The sequence below is a fragment of the Heterocephalus glaber genome, unplaced genomic scaffold (assembly GCF_053883595.1).
Source record: "Heterocephalus glaber isolate CG9 unplaced genomic scaffold, H.glaber_assembly_v1.0 deba00000331, whole genome shotgun sequence".
Classification (NCBI taxonomy): domain Eukaryota; kingdom Metazoa; phylum Chordata; class Mammalia; order Rodentia; family Bathyergidae; genus Heterocephalus; species Heterocephalus glaber.
In genome coordinates this window covers 27351409-27370663 of record NW_028258142.1, presented here as the reverse complement: position 1 = coordinate 27370663, position 19255 = coordinate 27351409, and the positions used below count along the sequence as shown (strand labels likewise).

The following is a 19255-nucleotide window of genomic DNA, read 5'->3' as shown; positions in this document are numbered from 1 at the left end:
TTTACATTAATACAAGTTCTGGAGAGTAAGTATGTCCTATTGCCTTGAAATGATACATTCCAGTAGAAACTCTTATGAGTTTGTGGGGTTTTGACTATCATTGGATACATAACTTTTTAATTTTAATTTTTAAAATTTTTGGTGATGGTGGGAATTGAACCCAAGGGCTTGCACATACTAGGTAAGCACTCTACAAGTGAGGTGCACCCCCATCCTTGACAGTGTTTAATTGGAAAAATGTACTGCAGTACTAATTTCAAATGAATTTTTAGAGCTATAGTTTAGAGTTTATCTGTTTATTTAAGGACTAATATCTTCAGTTGCTTTATAGTTTTTCCTTAAAGCTTGGAAGGAGAAATAGGGGATTAGAAAGGTGTTGGATTCTGCTATTGGTTTAGGGAGAAGATGGGGAAATTATCGTACAACATTAATCATATCCATGATGGTTATTTTTTGGTGATTACTTATATTTAATTGAAAATTCTTAAATTATATACTAATTTTTAGGATTTGAAAACTTAATTGCTGTTTCATATCCTTTAAATACTATTTAGCAAATCTCCTGTTCCTGTTAATTCTGATGATAGTCCTCAACAGACTTCAAGGGCAAAGTGTGCTAAAGAGGTTCTTGAAGACATTTTGAATAATGATAATCAGGTAAGTGAAGTTAAATCTCTTTAGCTTATTTAAAGAAGGCTTATGACTAATACATAGATAATAATTTCTAAGTTATTTAGATATTTTAAAACACCCAAATCCTCTCTCCCCAAGATTCATAAAACCATTACTCCTTCCAGAATTATTGGTTATTTTATTTTAATATTCAAAAGTAGAAGGACCAAGGTGAGAGGTGTCTGGAAAGCAAAGTGAACCATTACAGTATAGAGAAAATTACATTTTCTCATAGACTAGTTGTTTACTTGTGTTTCTAAGACACAATGATAAATCTATGATAATATAGAATAGGTAAATTACCCAGTTTTACAAAATCAGTTTTACATGTATCTTACAAGTAACCCTCAAAATATAAATGTATAAAAAATGATATAATTGGCCTTAAAAATATGAGCATGTCTGTTAAATATTGAAATAATACATTTGGGTGCTTAACTAGAAGATTTGAGGGATTAAACACTTAAAAATTAGCTAAAATATTTAGTAAAATGTATTTTTTCTTTGAGTGCAATTTTTTGGAGAAATAGAAGCTGTCAGAATATATCTGAGTTTAGCTGTAAGTTAGCTACTGTGGGGATATTGGTGAGTAAAGCTTCATTATCAAATACTTATTTAGGCAATATTTGAGTAGTAAGCACTTGTCTAGGAAATTTATTCCTAGTACTGTAGTAAATATGATAAGGGAAAGTACCTGCCCTCTTTTGTTTTATATCTTAGTTGAGGAGTTAAACAAAAAAAATTCCAAAACTAATATGTGATACATAAGGAAATACTGTAAATGTTAGGATGAAAAATTTACTGGGTTATGGAGATCAGGGTACAATTTCAGGAATGGTGAAATTTTAGCAGGAACCTGAAATGAGTGAATAAGCAAAGCACCCAAGAGGGAATAGCTTTACATGTAGTGTTAATAGAAAGTATGGAAAATCCGGGGCAGAAATGTGTTTGGCGTGTTCCAGGAATGTCAGAGTCCAGTCATTGTATTGCCATCAGAATAAACAAAGGTAAGAATGTCTAGGGGAAATTGGAGAGGTAGCTATGTGGCAGATCATGTAGGATCTTGTAAGCTATAAAGATTTTATATTTTGTTGTGAGATGGGAAGTTATTAGAGTGTAGTGGAGTACTGAAATAATGTACATTTTTACATAGAAAATTGCAGCTTTGTGGAACATATTGTAAGAGAACCCAGAAAAGGAGTGGAGAACCTAGTTTGTAGGTGTCTTAGTCACTTTCCTGTTGCCAGGACACACACAATATCTGACACCTATCATTTAAAGGGGAGATTTATTTTGATTCATAGTTTTGGTTAATGGTCAGCTGGCTCCAAGGCAGGAACAGGATGGCAAAGGTAAAGATGTTCAACTGATGGCAGCCAGGAAGCAGAGAGAGAAGGGAGGAGCCAAGGACAAGAATACATCCTCCCAGGTCATGCCTCTAATGACTTACCTCCAACCAGCCCTATCTCCTAAAGTACATTCAGCCATTAACTCATCAATGGATGAATCCACTGATTTGTATATTGATCCCATGATCCAGTCATCTTCTAAGAGCCCCACCTCTGAATTCTTGAGACTTAGAGGGGACATTTTGTATCCAAACCATAACAGGAGACTTGCAATCTTTTGGGACAGTAATTTGGGTTAGAGTAGATCCATTAGATGTGGTGAGAAATTGTTAGACTTGAGATATATTTTGAAGGTAGGTCTGATAGGATGAACATGCTGTGAGGAGATTGGTGATGGCATTTTCTTAGAAAGGTACACTGGTAGAAGAACACATTGGGAAAACTTTAAAGTTTGAGATACATGGGTATTAAATATTGACCAGATGGTACCCTCTTCCTTGTGCACACATACACAACCACATTACCAGGGTCTTTCTGTTTTTTGAGGTGTTCATTTGTTTGAGATAATTTTAGATGTAAACAGTTGCAAAAATAATGCAAAGTTACTGTGTTCTCCTTCTCCAGCTTCCTATAATATTAACATCTTACATAACCACAGTGCAGTGATTACCATTAGGTATTTAACATAGATGCAAAACTATTAATTAAACTATAGACCTTATTAAAATTTCACAAATGTCTTAATGACTTATTCCAGGTTTTACTCTAGGATGCAATATTATATTTAGTTGTCATTTCTCCTTAATCTGCTTTACCCTATGGAAGCTATTTAGTCTTTTCCTGGTACTTTTGAGAAGTACTCATTAGTTATTTTGTAAATAATTTGGGTTTGTATGAAGTTTTCTCACGATCAGAATTAGGTTGTGCATTTTTTTGAAGAACACAAAAGAAATGATTTTGTGCATCATATCAGAGGGTCATGATACTTTGATGTCATTAATATATTGATATGATAGTGCAATCAAGTAGTAAATGATTATATTAATAAGTAAGGATATTATATTTATATTCTGTTAATTCTGGTGATGTTAACTTTGAACGCTTGGTTAAGGTGGTATTTACTGGCTTTCTCTTTAGTAAAGTTACCAGTTCCCCTTGGAATTAATAAATGTCTCATGGCAGATACTTTAAGACTATATACAACTATCATTAGGCACTTTGTCTTCTATATGTATTAGTTACAGTTCTTGTGACAAGAAGAGTTATACTTTCTCCCTTGTTTTTTTATTTTTTATTTTTTTGGGACCTTGCACTTGTGAGACAGGTGGCAAAACCACTGAGCTAAATCCCTGGCCCTCTCCCCTGTTTGTTTATAAAGTTTTATTTCAGTAAGGATTCAAACATTTATTTTATTGTAGGTTCATAATACAAAATTGTTATTTGTTTTTAAATTATTGCAATTTAGACTCTTACGAATTCTTTCTGATTAACTCCTGTGTCTTTTGACATGCCTCCATTTTTTGAGTACTTTGAGGAGCTGTGGTTCTTTGTATTGGAAAAAATGATGTTTAGAAACTTGATTTAGGCAGTAGGTTTATTTATTGCTATTGGATTGTTATTCTACACTCTTGCCAGTCTGACCTAGGAAACATGTTTATCTACCCATGTATTATCACACATATCTATGTTTTTCTATCTACATAGAGTTCTGATTGATTTCTAGTTCAATTCTGATTTATTTTAGCTTTTCATTATTCTAATTTCTTTTTTCATCTACTAGAATCCTATTATCTACAGTGAATTTACTTATTTGTTCAGTGTTAGTATGTACATAGTTTCAGAATTGCTGACCCATATACATAAGAACCAGATTTACCAAATAGATTATTTATTTATACATAGGTTTTTTTTGTCATTAGCCTAATGATATCCAGTCAACATACTGTTTTCCAAAGTTATCTATGTTATTTTCTCATTTTTAAGTACATTTGCATTATTTATAATACTGTTGGATGATTTGTTATTATATGTATTGGACTATCCTCATGTTCTATTTGGTTTAAATTGTTTGTTTTTTTTTTTGGTATCAGAGATTGAACTTGGGTCTTCGCGCTTGTGCAGCAGGTGGTAAAACCACGGAGCTAAATCCCCGGCCCTGTTTGTTTTTTGAATATGTGAAACCCTCTGGTTCTAAGAGAGGTAAAAACAAAAAAGATGTACCTGGATAGGGCTGAGGATTTAGCTCAGTGGCGCTGCACCTGCCTTGAAAGTACAAGGTCCTGAGTTCGATCCCTGGTACCAAAAAAAAAGATGTACCTGGACACATTCACTTCCAGGTTTTAATGGAAAATCTCCAAACAAATTGTGGCTCATATTAGTATTTATTGAGCTTAGCTGAATCCTTTATATGTAGTTTCTTTCTAAAAATTTTACTGTAGCAAAATACATATAACATAAAATTTGCCAGTTTTACCATTTTTAAGCTTACCGTTCTGTGGCATTCAGCACCTTCACATTGTGTGTAGTTACTATGATCCATCTCCAGAACTTTTTCATGTTCTCCAACTGAAACTGTGTACCCATTAAGCATTAACTCCTCATTCTCTGGTAAGAGCAGCATTGTACTTTCTGTCACTATAAATTTCCTACTCTAAGAACCATGTATAAGAAGTATCATAAAATATTTCTCCTAGTGTGTCTGGCTTATTTCATTTAGCTTAATGTCTTCAAGGTTCATTTGTGTTATATATCAAAATTTTCTTCCTTAGATTGAATAATATCTCTTTTTATGTATGTATCACATTTTGCTTATCCACATATGGATAGTTGGTTTCCTTCACCTTTTGACTATTGTGAGTATGCTAGTATCAGTATGGGTTTACAAATATTGGTTTGAGTCCTTGTTTTCTCTTCTTTTGGATATATGCCTAGAAGGCAAATTGGATGCATACCTAGAAGATTGTAGAGTAATTACTAAGTTCTGTGTGTTGAAGTTTTAAAGGAATTGCTATACTATTTTCCTCAGTGACTGTCATTTTACATCCTCATACTATTTCTTGCATCCTGCTTGTATAACTGTGGAAGTATCTTTAAAATCTTTTTTAGGGATTCTGGTTACCTTGAAATCTTATGCAAGTAAATAACTTCCTATATAATTGAAGTTTAAATAGTACCTATACTGTACTGTCTATGCTGAACTATGTTAAATTACAGATATCTTTCTTTTTGTACCGGGGATCAAACTCGGGTCCTTGCGCTTGCAAGGCAGGCAGCAGAACCACTGAGCTAAATCCCCGGCCCAAATTACAGATATCTTAAGAGGCTTATTTACCACTTTGTGAATAGCTGTCAGGACATAGCAACTCATTTGAAAGATGTAAATTAATAGTTTGTTAAAACTTTCAAAAAAGAAGTTTAAAATATTCCTTACAGATTATCTTGAAAGAATCCTGACCACCTTATGTGACTAAGTGCTGTGGGCATCTTTGGTAATAAAGTTAGTGATAATTAAGATTTGAGTATTATTTAGGTAGTTCTTTAGATGTGTGGCCCTGATGAGGCAAAAAGCCAGCACTTTCTGTATGGAAAGCATATTTTAAAATTTGCAAAGAATACTGTATTTGAAATTTTTGTCCCCACTCAACTGATAACCAGTTTCCTTTAGACTACTGAAAAGATCATGTTGGTTTACCTGCTCTCTGAAGATCTTTAAAGCTATGATAAGTGTGCTATATTAATTTTTGGAAAAATAAACATGTACTATTCAATTTTAAAGGTCAAGGTTTTAATCATAACTTTTAATCATAATTTTCTCTAACTTCATTTGGGGACTGGGTATGAGGAAGTGGTGAGTTACAATTTTGACTTTTAAAAAACAACACTCATCATTTGGATTTTTGCATTGTTTTATTTATTGATTGATTGATTGATTGATTGATACTGGGGATTGAACTCGGGTCCTTGTGCTTGCACACCAGGCGGCGAAACCACTGAGCTAAATCTCCGGCCCTGCATTGTTTTGTATTAGGGAAATAGTATAAAATAAAATTTCTTTTCTCAAGTTTGAATGGTTAAGCTCATATACTTATCTGTTTTGATTTTAGAGCTCTACCCTTTCAGGAGGCAAACATCATGGTCCTGTTGAAGCCTTAAAACAAATGTTATTTAATCTTCAAGCTGTACAAGAAAGTTTTAATCAGAATAGAACTATAGAACCAAAAGAAAAGATTAAACAGGTAAGCACAAACTTGTTGTATGAATTGAAAGCTATGAATTTGTATAAAGATTTCTTCCTACATTTTTTTCAGACCTACTTCTAGTTCTTTGTTATAAGTATGCTAGCATGCCATGTAGCCAGTGTTGTAGAGTTGTATTACTATTTTTTTAGAAAGTGTTTTATTCATACTTTGTACTATTAAGAGTTCTGGAGATTTTTTTTAACCTCAGAATATTTTTATGATTTAAATCCAACACCTTATTTAGATATGATGATGTTACATCTGCAGTATGAATTATAAAAAATGATTTTTGAATTGGCTGGGGATTTAGCTCGGTTCCACCACCTGCCTTGCAAGCGAGTGCAAGGTCCCGAGTTCGATCCCCGGTACCAAAAAAAAAAAGTGTTTTTTTGTTTTTTTTGTACCTGGGATTGAGCTTGGGACCTTGTGCTTGTGAGGCAGGTGCCGGAATAAAAAATGTTTTTTAAAGCTCTATAAAATTAATCTGTATGGCCTACATTGTAGTTATGTTTGAGGAAGCCTAAGAAATCTTTTCAATATTAGAGTTATTTATCTATCTTTCTCATCTGATGTTTACTTTTGTTACTATGTATTTATTGACTCTTTTGAATATAATTATGTAATGTTTTATTTTAGGACCATTGTGTTTTTTAAACCGTGTATCCTGGAAATTTGAAACTGTTTCTGCTTTGTGCTATTTTTTTCTATGGGGAATGAATTTTCTTCACAAAAGTATAGTGTTTAAAAACAAAGCTCTTTCAAGTCTAAATTCTAATTCTGCCATCTACTAGCAAATGGAACATTTGTACAAATAAATCAGTTATATGCTTTAGTTTATTTTTTAATTGACAAAAATTGTATATATTTTAGTGAATAATCTGTTTTGAAATATATATATATTTATAGTGTGGAATGGATAAATTGAGTTAATTGATATATATTGCCTCACATACTTATTTTTTGTGATGAGAACACATAAAATCTTTCTTAGCAAATTTCAGATATATAATACATTGTTACTAACTAGAGTCACCATATTGTATAATAGCTTTCTTGAATTTATTCCTCTTAATTGAAATTTGTTTTTTGACCAGTATCTCCCTACCATCTACCCTTCCACTGGTAATTACACTCTGCCCCTGTATGTTACATTTTTTAAAGATTCCACCTGTACATTAAATCACGCGGTGTTTTGTCTTTCTGTGCCTGGCTAATTTTTCTTAACAGTTTCCTTTTCTGAAGAAGAAGGTTATTGAGAACATACAGTACTTTGAGACAAACTATATATAATACTTGACACTTGATTAATGCTCAGTTAAGCTTTAGCTTCTTTTATTGTTAGTCTTTTGTTACTGTTATTGAGTAGAGCTTTATGAAATTCAGTTTTCATTACAAATGAGTGGATCAATTCTTAAGAACTACTATAGATTTCATTTGAATTGTGTTTAAACATTTTTCTCTGGACATTCTAGTAATCATAGAATTACATATAGAGTATAATTCATCCTTCTTTTAAATATCACTGAGACATAATCTTTTCAGTAAAGGTATAATTTCAAGCCAAGATTTAATTTTTAATGGACATATTTTTAGAAGCATATTTTAAGACAAATCAAAGGTGAACCTAAGTGATAGTTGTAGTATTTTTAAAGTAAATGAGAAATAAAATATTTAATGCTGTCTTGAAAACTGCTTGCTAGAAATAATTCTTTGGAAATACAGAAAATATTTTTTAATGTTCTTACATTTTAAATAGCCCTTAATTTTATAATTATAAAATATTAAAACTATTATTATATTTTAATTTTTTGGTGTTTTTAATAATAGGTTTCAGAAGATGATTTCTCTAAATTACAAGTGAAAGAAAGTATGATTCCAATTACTAGGTCTCTTCAAAAGTAAGTATTTACCTCTATGGATGAAAATCCACCTTGCTCTTTCCTTTGATTGAAGTCAGGGTGGAATTAAATAGTTCCAAGATTAGAAGTGTACTAGGGATACTTAAGCTTCTTGGAGCACATTATCTTTAAGAAAAAGATTACTGTCTCTTAAACCTATGCTATTCCCTATTTAAAATGTTCTGAGGACCCAATGAGATACTTTAGACTTTTAAAATATGACAGATATGAATGGTTTAGATTCTCTTTTAATTTTTAATTAATGATAACAATTTGAGATGGTATTGATGTGGATCCTCTCTAACACTAACTTGAGACAATAATATTTTCATATTATTTCTTTAGAATAAATATAATAGTCCTAAGTGTATTATTTGGCATATATTCACAGAAATCTAAAGTAGATACAATGAATGACCTAGATATAAAGATAGATAGGTCTAATTTTCTTAGTTACATTGTCTTTTTTCTTTTTTTTTTGGTACCGGGGATGGAACTCCTGACCTTGTGCTTACAAGGCAGGCACAGTGCCACTGAGCTAAATCCCTGGCCCTTCTTTTACATTTTAAAGTGGATGACTTTCCATTGCTCTTAAAAGCATTGATAGTGAACTTGTGTTGAAGACCTAAATGTGTTTTCCGAGTTACAGTACATACCTTAAGAGATGGATACTGATCCATAGGTACTTTTTTTTTTTTTTTTTTTGGTACTGGGGATTGAACTCGGGTCCTTGCGCTTGCGCAGTAGTCAGCAAAACCACTGAGCTAAATCCCTGGGCCTCATAGGTACTTTTAATATTTGCTAGAATTAAAAAAAAAAATTGTAGTAACTTTTCTCCTACTACAACCAATCAGTAGTTTTAAAGAGTAAGCTTCTTCAAAAGATACAGATTGTACTTGGGGTGTTTTATTGACCTTTTTAAGGTGAAAGTCTTATTACAATGAACCCTTGACTTACGAACTCAATTTGTTCCCGAGGGCTGGTTGTAACTTAAGTTGGTCAATTAAAGGCTCAGGCTCGTCTACATAGCCTTCAAAGTCTCTATCCTGTATACACGTAGATCTGTGTCTTTAAGAGAGACATTGGTTCAGGATTTCTCAATTAACCCCACACAGGAAAAGATGTTATAATGTTCCTTCCAGAACTCTTTAAGGGTTAAATCTGTATCTGAGACCATCTGGAAGCACAAGCGGCTGGCATTTGAATTGTAACTCAAGACTTGGTTCATAAGTTGAAACTAAAATTCTGGTCATAACCCAAGATGTTTGTATGTCAGGCTGGTCGTAACTCGAGGGGCCACTGTACGTAACTTCTCATTCTTGAACTAATAGTTTTTGTTTTTAACAGTTGCACAGCTAACCAGTTTTAAGGCATCTTAGCCTTAGGTAGCTTCAAGCTTCTGGTTTTGGTTCAGTTCTTTCTTGTAGATACTTTATGTTCTCCCACTAGAAATATTTGTTGTCTAGGAGGACTTATTACAGCTGAGGTATACAGCAAGTGATCAAAAGATAGAGTGAATGTTTAAATTAAAAAACAATTTTATTGCATTAAAAGACCCATTGCCAAAAATAATGGATGTGTTCAAAGTGAGGGCAAGTATTTGGAGGGGGATGAATAGCAATGTGTAGTTACTATAATTCATTTTTAAAATTTCAACATTCACCATATTTTTTAATCATTCCTGTTGATCAACAAGATCAGATCTTGTTGATCTTTATGGCAGTTTCTGCCAAATAAAAAGAAATTACCATGTATCCTCATTCACCTTATTCAGCAGATCTGGTACCGGCTGACCTCTGACTATTTCCCAAAGTCAAAATGATCATAAAAGGTAAATGTATTGAATTAATTTAAAATGTCAGGGCAGCCAACAGTACAACTAAACATGAAAGGACTTTTCGAGCTGCTTCAGAAAATGGCAAGAATCATGTTTAAAGCAAGAGTGAATATCTTGAGAGGGATTAATGGCAATTTGGCATTTACTGTAATTAAAAAAAAAATCATATTTTTTGGTCACATCTAGTAAATGACTGATAACAACTTAAAATGTTATTTTTTTCCAAGATTCCTCTTACAGTAGGAATCGAATTGTAATAGTTTTGTTTGTATCCCTGTAATACTTGGCCTTGTCTTATATATTCACATATTAGAAATTCATTAAAAACATATTAACTGAAACCCCTGTAAGAAGAATCTTACATCTTTAAGCAAATGAAAGAATTGTAGTTTTTGAGCAAGAGGTTTTCCTAGAATCTTTTATATCATGAAGACAACCACCTATGAAAAATCAGTAGTAATATATCTCTCATATACTCTGAAGGTCAGAAATTTCAGGCTATTGCAAAAATCATTAATCCTTCAAAATAATTTATATTTAGCTTTGGAATGTGTTTATAGATAATTTGGAAACAATTGGGAAAGAATTTGTAGTTTTCAATACTAAAGGCCATGCTATGAAGACCAAACTTAGTGATAGTTAGAAAGTTGTCCACTTTCTCGGTTCTTTTTTCCCGTTCAGTTTTCTAGTCTTCATTCCATAGTAGAAGTAGAACTACCTCTCAGACTTGGAAAACGTGATCTTATTTTCTTTATTCTAAAACGTTTGTACTTTAGCTTTTAGGGAATGGATGGCATTGAAAGACAATGAAAAACCTTTCATTCAGTTTTTGCTGGGTAGTAGGCTCAATATAGGCAAGAAAAGAGTGACAATATTAATAGGACACTGAAGTCACTGTGAATAAATTAAAATATAACTAAGCTGCCTTTATATAGTTTGTCACTGAGTTTCTGTAGTTGTATTTGCTGTAAACACTATAAATAGATGCATTAAGAGTTTCTTCAGGGTGTTTTAAAAATTAGTTTATTTGTACATAGAGTGTACATAATATTTACATTCCTTGTGGGAGGTTGGTAGACATACATAACACATCCTCATTGTGGTACTGGGGATAGAACCCACAGCCCCACACATACAAGGCAGATGCTCTACCACTGAGCCACATCCCCAGATAAAACACATCTTAATTCCTTTTTTTCATCCCTTTTCCCTTCCTTCTCTCCCTCCTCTACCCATCCACGGATCCCCTTCCTGTTACCTTTTATTTTACTCTGGGTTTCTCCTATAAGAGAAACAATGTGATATTTAAGTTTGTTTTTCAGATTTATTTCATTTACCAGTATGATCTCAAGGCGTATCCATTTTCCTACAAATGACTCAGATTTATTTTTCTTTATGGCACAGTAGTACTCCATGTATTGTGTAAATACCACATTTTCTTTATCCATTCATCTATTGATGGACATACTGGTTGCAAATGACTATTTGTTGTGGTAACATCATCCTTGATGCTTCCCTTATTAGCCATTTGTTTTTCTTGGTTGTAGAGAAGAAAATCAAGAAAAAAATATTCTCACAACTTTATTTCCACTTCTTACACATACATTTGAAGAAACAATTACTTTTTGATAGTCACTCGGGCAAGTAGATTCATTGTTGTAGTCTATGCAGGGCAGATAGACGTTAAATGAAAAGAAATGTATACTGATTATGTAGACCAAGTATGGGGACTCAGAATGTCACATTTTTATTGAATTTTTTTATTCCTTTCTACCATACCACACATTTCTCTTTTCTTTGTTTCCAGTTCTCTTTTCCTTCTTTTTCCTACCCACTGTTTTTACATGGAAATAAAATGGAAATCAATTATATTGAGTTATGTATTTGAGTATTAAAACTGTTTGATATGATAATATGTATTTCTTTAGTCATGCATTTAAAATAATGCATTCAAGATACAAGTAAGTTAAAAGTAATTTTATAAAAACCATGTATCTGTGTTAAAGGTTTTTGCATAGCTTGAATTAAAAAGAACCCTTCTTTTATATGTTATTAAATCAAGAGAGGGATTTTTGGAAAGCGTCAATGTCTGGGTCACCAGTAAGATCTCATTGTTTGGTGGTGAACAGTTAGGCATGAAATTGTTAGTTACATTGTGTGGAATTCTATACTATGGGCAAAAAACTTAGATCATAAACCAGTGGGTTTAATAAGTCTTGTAAGAGAGTATCTATTGTCATATTGAAATAGTGATGATTGTAAAAGGTATTTTGAGATACCTCCATTGGCAATTATGTGATATAAAAAGTTTTGTGACTTCTATAATATTTAAGGTTATAGATACTGGTCTGTTGCTTGCATTCATAATGGAAGGAAATGCAATACTAATTTGAGCTGAAAAACGGACAGAGAAAGTTGGAATTTAGAGGAATTTTGGAAAGTTAGGAGCTCCTCATTGGTTGTTTGTTTTGATCTTTGTTTTTTTTTTTTTTTGGTACCGGGGATCGAACTTGGAACCTTGTGCTTGTGAGGCAGGCAGCAGAACCACTGAGCTAAATCCCCGGCCCATGTTGTTTTTTGAATGACAGTTTTTTCAGTGAGACTTGATATACAATGTTGGCCTATTTTAAGCCACATTGTTAATATAATGCATTATCCAACATTTTTGGATGTCACTGGTTTTTTTTCCCCCATTCAATAAAAATGATTTTCCTCAGAACTATAACTGATCCTTAAGTGACATTTAGAAAATATTAAGCTATCCTGAGTGTAAATGTTAAGAATGAATTAGGTGCTTTATTGCCTAAGTGAGATGAACAGCATACCAAAAGAAATCATTTTTGCAGAGTTGTGGGGAAAAGTATATAAAAATACTGTTTTGTTATGTATGATACACATGACATCTATTATTAGGATATTTGGCAAATTAACTTAAAAAGATACATGTCAATACTGTAATATAATTTTAAGTAAATGTTAATACAACATTAGATAAATTATTTTAACCCTCAACTATTCAGATATCAAGGTTTTATTTGTGTTTTTGGTACCAGGGATTGAACTTGGGACCTTGTGCTTGCGAGGCAGGCACCGGAACCACTGAGCTAGATCCCCGGCCCCAGATATCAAGGTTTTATAAGGAACAGTTTTCAAAGTTTGATATTTATATTCTTTAACTTTATCTCTCATGCTAATTTTGAAATTAATAAACAATGTAATCACTGTTTCTTGCTGTCTGCATTGGCTATTCAATCCTAAATATTGATTTATAATGTGTTTTATACTTTTAAACAAAGGGCCTTGCACCATTTATCTCGCCTGAGGGACCTGGTTGATGATAACAGTGGAAAACAGTGACCAAAAATGTGAAGAGGAAAGTAAACCTGTCACCACAATAACTACAGAACAAATACGTATTTTTTTTCTTATTACTTAATTGGACAAAGTAAATACAAGCCATACATTATTCTATGATTGAACTATTTTTTTTAAAAAATGAACCTTGAAAATGTCCATAGGTTTTGTGACTTATCCTCATTTTGTGCCAAAAAATAGAATGTGAATCATAAGAGCCCACAATATATCTTGAAGTCTTACTTCATTCTTCAGGCCAGCAAATGTTTAATATTTAAAGATGAATGATTTCTGTTCTTAACACTTACCTGGACTTAACCTTCTGTGGTATCAACATTTTTTCATTTGATTCTGGAATAGTTTTCTAGTTTCTATCTATAATTTCTTTTTTTTTTCTTTTTTGTATTAAATTCTTTTATTGGTACATTGTAGGTATACAACACAATTACATTTCTCATTGGGAATTGTACCTTTATATAATGCATCTTGGTTCTTATTTTTTCCCGCATTCCTAGCCCTCCCTTCACGCCCTCCACCCTTCCCTATTTACAAAGACTTTATTTCCATTTTTTCCATTTCTCATCATTTTTTCCTTTCCCTTCTTTCCTTTCCCCTGCCCCTCCCACTACCCCTAGCCTTTGGACCTTTTCTTCCTATTTTACATTATCGATTATTCATTCTAATCATTGGTACATTTTAGGTATACAATATAATGACATTCATCATTGGAAATTTGCACCTTTACATAGTCTCTCTCTTGGTTCTTATTTTTCACCCTTGCCCAGCCCTCCAACCCCTCCAGTCCTCCCTATTTACAAAGATTTTGTTCCTATTTTTCCATTTTCTCATATTATTCCCATTCCCTTCTATCCTTTCCCCTAGCCCTCCCACTTCCTTCCCCTTTGCCCCTTTTCTTCCTATTTCACATTACCTATTATACATTTAGTCCTTATTTACACTTTCAGTTTCTCACACCAGAGAAACTATTCGGTATTTATACATGTGTGTCCTATTTATTTCACTTAAGAGTATTGCCTCAATGTGCATCCATTTAGCTATAAATGTCTCTAATTTCTCATTTTTTATGGCTCAGTAGTAATCCATTTTATTAAAAAACCACATTTTCTTTATCCAGTCTCCGGTTGATGGGCATTTGGGCTGTTTCCAAGTTTTAGCTATTACAAACTGTGCTGCTATGAACATGGGCGCACATATATCACTGTGGTATGATTCTTCTAATTCTTTGCGGAAGATCCCCAGCAGTGAAATAGTGGGGTCAAATGGGACTTCCAGTCCTAGTCCTTTGAGGTATCTCCATACTGATTTCCACAGTGCTTGCACCAGTCTACACTCCCACCAGCAGTGGAGCAGGGTTCCTCTTTCCCCACAGCCCCACCAGCATTTGTTATTGGTTGATTTCATGATAGCAGCCATTCTTTCTGGAGTGAAGTGGAATCTCAGGGTTGTTTTCATTTGCATCTCTTAAATGACCAGTGATGTTGAACATTTTTTCATGTATTTATTTGCTATTTCTACTTCTTTGTGTGAGAAATGTCTGTTCATTTCAGATGCCCATTTTTGGATTGGGTCTTTAAATTTGGGAGGTCTGATCTTTTTAAGTTCTTTATAGATTCGAGATAGTAGACCTTTGTCTGAGGAAGAGCAGGTGAAGATTTTTTCCCACATTGTGGGGTATCTCTTCACACTGCTGGTGGTTTCTCTTGCTGTGCAGAAGCCTTTTAATAAGAAGGGATCCCATTTGTTGATTGTTTGTGCTAGTTCACGGGCAACTGAGGTTTTGTTCATAAAATCTTTTCCTATACCGATGTCTTCAAGGGTTCTACCTAACCTCTGTTCCAACTGGTTCAGAGTTTCTATTTTAATATTTAGATCTTTAATCCATTTCTATTTTAGTTTAGTGCATGGTGAGAGATATAGGTCTAGTTTTAATCTTTGGCAAGTTGAAGTCCAATTTTTCCAGCACCATTTATTAAAGAGGCTATCTTTCCTCCAGTGAGGGTGTTTGGCTCCTTTGTCAAAGATGAGATGGCTGAGTGTGTCTGACGTTGTTTCTGGATCTTCTAATCTGTTCCACTGGTCCTCAGGTCTGTTTCTTTGCCAGTACCATGCTGTTTTTATCACAGTAGCTTTGTAGTAGAGTTGCAGGTTGGGGATTGTGATACCCCCTGCCATGTCTCTGTTACCTAGAATTGCTTTTGCTATTCTGGGTCTCTTCTTGCTCCAAATGAATTTTTGGATTGTTTTCTCGAGGTCTATGAAGTATGCTGCTGGGATCTCAATTGGAATTGCATTAAATCTTTATAGCAGTTTTGGAAGTATGGCCATTTTCACTATATTAATCCTTCCTACCCAGGAGCAGGGGATGTCTGTCCATTTTCTGATATCATCTTCAATCTCTCTTTTCAGAGTGCCATAGTTTTCAGAGAAGAGGGCTTTGATTTCTTTCGTTAGGATGTCTATCTATAATTTCTTTAATGGACCTTTTTAAAAAAATGAAGTTAGCGTGCAATTTTAAGCAGCTTAAAGAAATATCAAAATTTTTATAATGTATTTAATATGGAAGTCTGTTACTTTTTAAGTTTCAGAAACCAAATATTAAAAATAGGTCATATTTATAAATGACATCAATTTAACAGTGAGTGAGTGATGCAGTGCTAAAAGGAATGTTATTTAATATTGTGTTATCCAACAGAACCTCATTTAATTAATACTTTGATTTAATTAGTACTTTGGTTCTGTGAAAGGTAATATTGATAATACGTGACATTTTAAAAATCATTTTGGAGGGGAGATATTTGAGGTTTTTTTTGGTACCAGGGATCGAACTCGGGTCCTTGGGCTTGTGCAGCAGGCGGCGAACCCACTGAGCTAAATCCCCGGCCGTATTTGAGTATTTAATATTAGATTTTTTTCCAGATTTTAGTTTTGGAGTTAGCTGCAACTATTAAAAATAATGATGCAGTTGGTAAATGCTTTATGAAATTTGAATGTTAACTTAAAAGAAAATGAGTCTGGAAAACCAGAAAGCAACTCTATTTAAAGCCATGTTTTAAGAGTTGATTTTTTTTTTTAAAGCCTTCTGCGGTCTTCAGTTTGTCTCTAGCTAAACACTAGGAGAGCTCTATAATTTTGCAATTTTATAATAAATATGCTTCCAAGTTGGAAGCATATTTATCAAAACTAAAAATTAAGTAGTCAAACATAACTAATATATTTTAAAAGCCTGTCGAAATTAAAGAAAATCTATGTATTTGTATAAATACTACAAATTAGCACTTTACCCAAAAGGCACCATCTTTGCTAAGTAGATTTACGGCTAAATAGGATTTTATAGGTACATAATCAAAGAATTTATTTTTCAAATTATTGAGGCACTAATTAATATCTTTGTTACAGAATTGACATGTCAAACACTGTAGAGTGAACCCTGCCATTTTTCCCCTCTTGGTTTGAGTTTCTCACCATATTTGTCTGGCTGGTTTGAGAGGTTCTTACTGATAGGCTTTTGTTTACTCTGGAAATTTTTTTTCCCACTTACATGCTCTTTAATGATTATGATCTACTTCAAAGCAAATAGCTTACGGAGGTATTACTTTGAAGATCGAAGAAGGGCTGGCTTTTTAAAATGCAGATTTAATTTGGTGAACATAAGGTGGGTCTGGGTGGGTCATATTTCAGGCCTAGTTTTACTTCTATTAGACAAATTCTAAAGAATGCAGAGAAGATGATAATTTCTAATTACATGTTAATTATGTGTTGACAATACGTAACATATACAACATATACTGTGCCTGGAAAGTACCTCCAAAAGGATTATGCTATAATTACTCTGAATAATATTAATTTTGTTAGTGCCCCTATTTATAAGAACATATCTCCATTGCTAAACAGGAGAAGCTGTTCTAAAATTGAATGTTACAACTAATATTTTAAGTAACTTTATTTATGCTTACTAAATGAGTATTATGCTTTCCTTTCCTATAAATATGGAAAGGTTTAGTCTTTTACCTAAAAAAGGAATTTTATCAAAATTATTAATTCTAACTTCCTTGAAAGAAATATATAGGAGTCAATGAATCTCAAAATGTCTAATTGATAAATGTTCAGGAAGTTATATACAGACTTGATTTAATTATATCCTTAATTCATGTGGGTCTTTAAAATGTTTTGATTCCTAGGGGAAAAGGATACCCATATGGAAACTGCTATGTTGAGAATTTAAAGCAAATAATGAGAAAATTAGATTTTAAAGATTGCATTTTGAGTATAAAGTTTTATCTTAGTCTTTTAGGTAGATTGAAAAAATATTTAATGTTTTCAAGTTTTTAAATTAAGTATGAAAAAATATAATAAAGCTCGATTCCAAAAATTATTATTACTAATGTGTGGAGAGTCCAGGCTGAAATGTGTTTTCTGTCAATACAAATTCTACTTTTCAGGATTTTTTTTTTTTGTGTTAGTTCAACCTCATAGAGATATCTGACCAAATTGAGGGACTGTTTCTTGATTTTAATTTAGCTATGTATCTGTCTAGTTGTATTATTCCTTGTTAAAATTTATAAATGTATTTTTTTCTATTTTGTATTTAATGGTCTATGATAACATTTTGTTAAATTATATGTAGTTTTACAAAAATGTCACTTACACATAAACCATGATGATTGCTTGTTTTTTCCCTGTGTTTGAATATGTGAAATTGCTCTTAAAGATTTGAAATTCTGCTTCATTTTTTTCTGTCTCACCATTCACTCTGTATTTCAAAACCTGTTTGGTAGAAGTGCTGTGAAGAAGTGAACTAGTCCAAAGGAAAACTGACCAAAGAAGCAAAAGACTATTTCTGAACAATTGAAGTTTCTTCACATGTGCAAGACTGTGTATCTATTCTATTTATAGATTGGATGTTTCATACCTGTTTATATAGTGTATTGGATTGTCTTATGATTGGGGTAAATGTAGACCTAAACCTGAACACAATTTATATTTTTAGATATTTTTCCTAATATGTATGATACTATTCCTTTCCTTCCCTCCCTTCTCCCCTCTCTTCTTTTCTCTCATCATATTTCTCTATAATTATTTTTCTTTTTTGGACAAAACCAAAAAACCCATAGCTCTTTGTTCTCTCAGTTTATTTTCATCCTAGACCAGACTCTTCTATGCAACAGTTGTTTTCACACTATAACAACTTTTATCCATGTTTTATTACAGTGGGAGGAGTTCATTTGTTTTCTAATACCTACTTCAACCCAAATTTTGTCTTTTATACTGAAGCTAGACTGACTGGTCTTTGCAAGGCATCATCATACACTACCACTCTTAATCATAGTTGTTTATTTCAGCAATTTGCTTTGTATTCTTACCTTTATGCATATTATTTAGAATACAGGTTGAGTATCCCTTATCCAAAATGTGTGAGATCAGTGGTGTTTTAGATTTTGAAGTTTTTTTTTTTTAATCTGCATAGATTTTACCATTTGACTATCCCAAATCCAAAGAATTTGAAATCTGAACTGCTCCAAAATCTGAAACTTGGGGTATCGTGTCATTGCTTGCACTTTTAGATTAAGGTCGCTCAATTTAGTTCTCATTCTTCTGTTTATGGCTTATTCTTAATGTTTCTTTAAAGCACTGACAAGGTTTACAATTTCTTTTCAAACATCCTATCTTCTAAACTTTGGTAGGTTGCCTTCCCTTTTTCATTACCCCATCACTTATTTAGCTTTTATATTCCTCATTTTGATATTTTGGATAGGACTTATGCTACATTGTATCCTAGAGAAGAAAATATATCTCAAAAATGTTAATTGATTATATTTTATTTCCTTATGAGAGCACTTCTTACATTACTTTACACAATCAGGAGAAAATAAAATGTATTTTATGTGG

At 32.7% G+C, this 19255-nt stretch overlaps 1 protein-coding gene across 2 annotated transcripts in view; it reads left to right on the top strand.

Moving 5' to 3' along the window:
* The window catches only part of CUNH18orf54 (chromosome unknown C18orf54 homolog), a 27015-nt gene extending 7760 nt beyond the window's left edge, over positions 1-19255 (top strand). Inside the window, exons 6-9 of one of the 2 annotated variants that reach the window (XM_013075914.3) lie at positions 555-657; positions 6125-6256; positions 8087-8157; positions 13291-19255. In XM_013075914.3, the coding sequence (XP_012931368.2) occupies positions 555-657; positions 6125-6256; positions 8087-8157; positions 13291-13351 (367 nt within the window). In that variant the 3' untranslated portion in view covers positions 13352-19255. The other variant, XM_021236643.2, reaches the window with a different exon arrangement.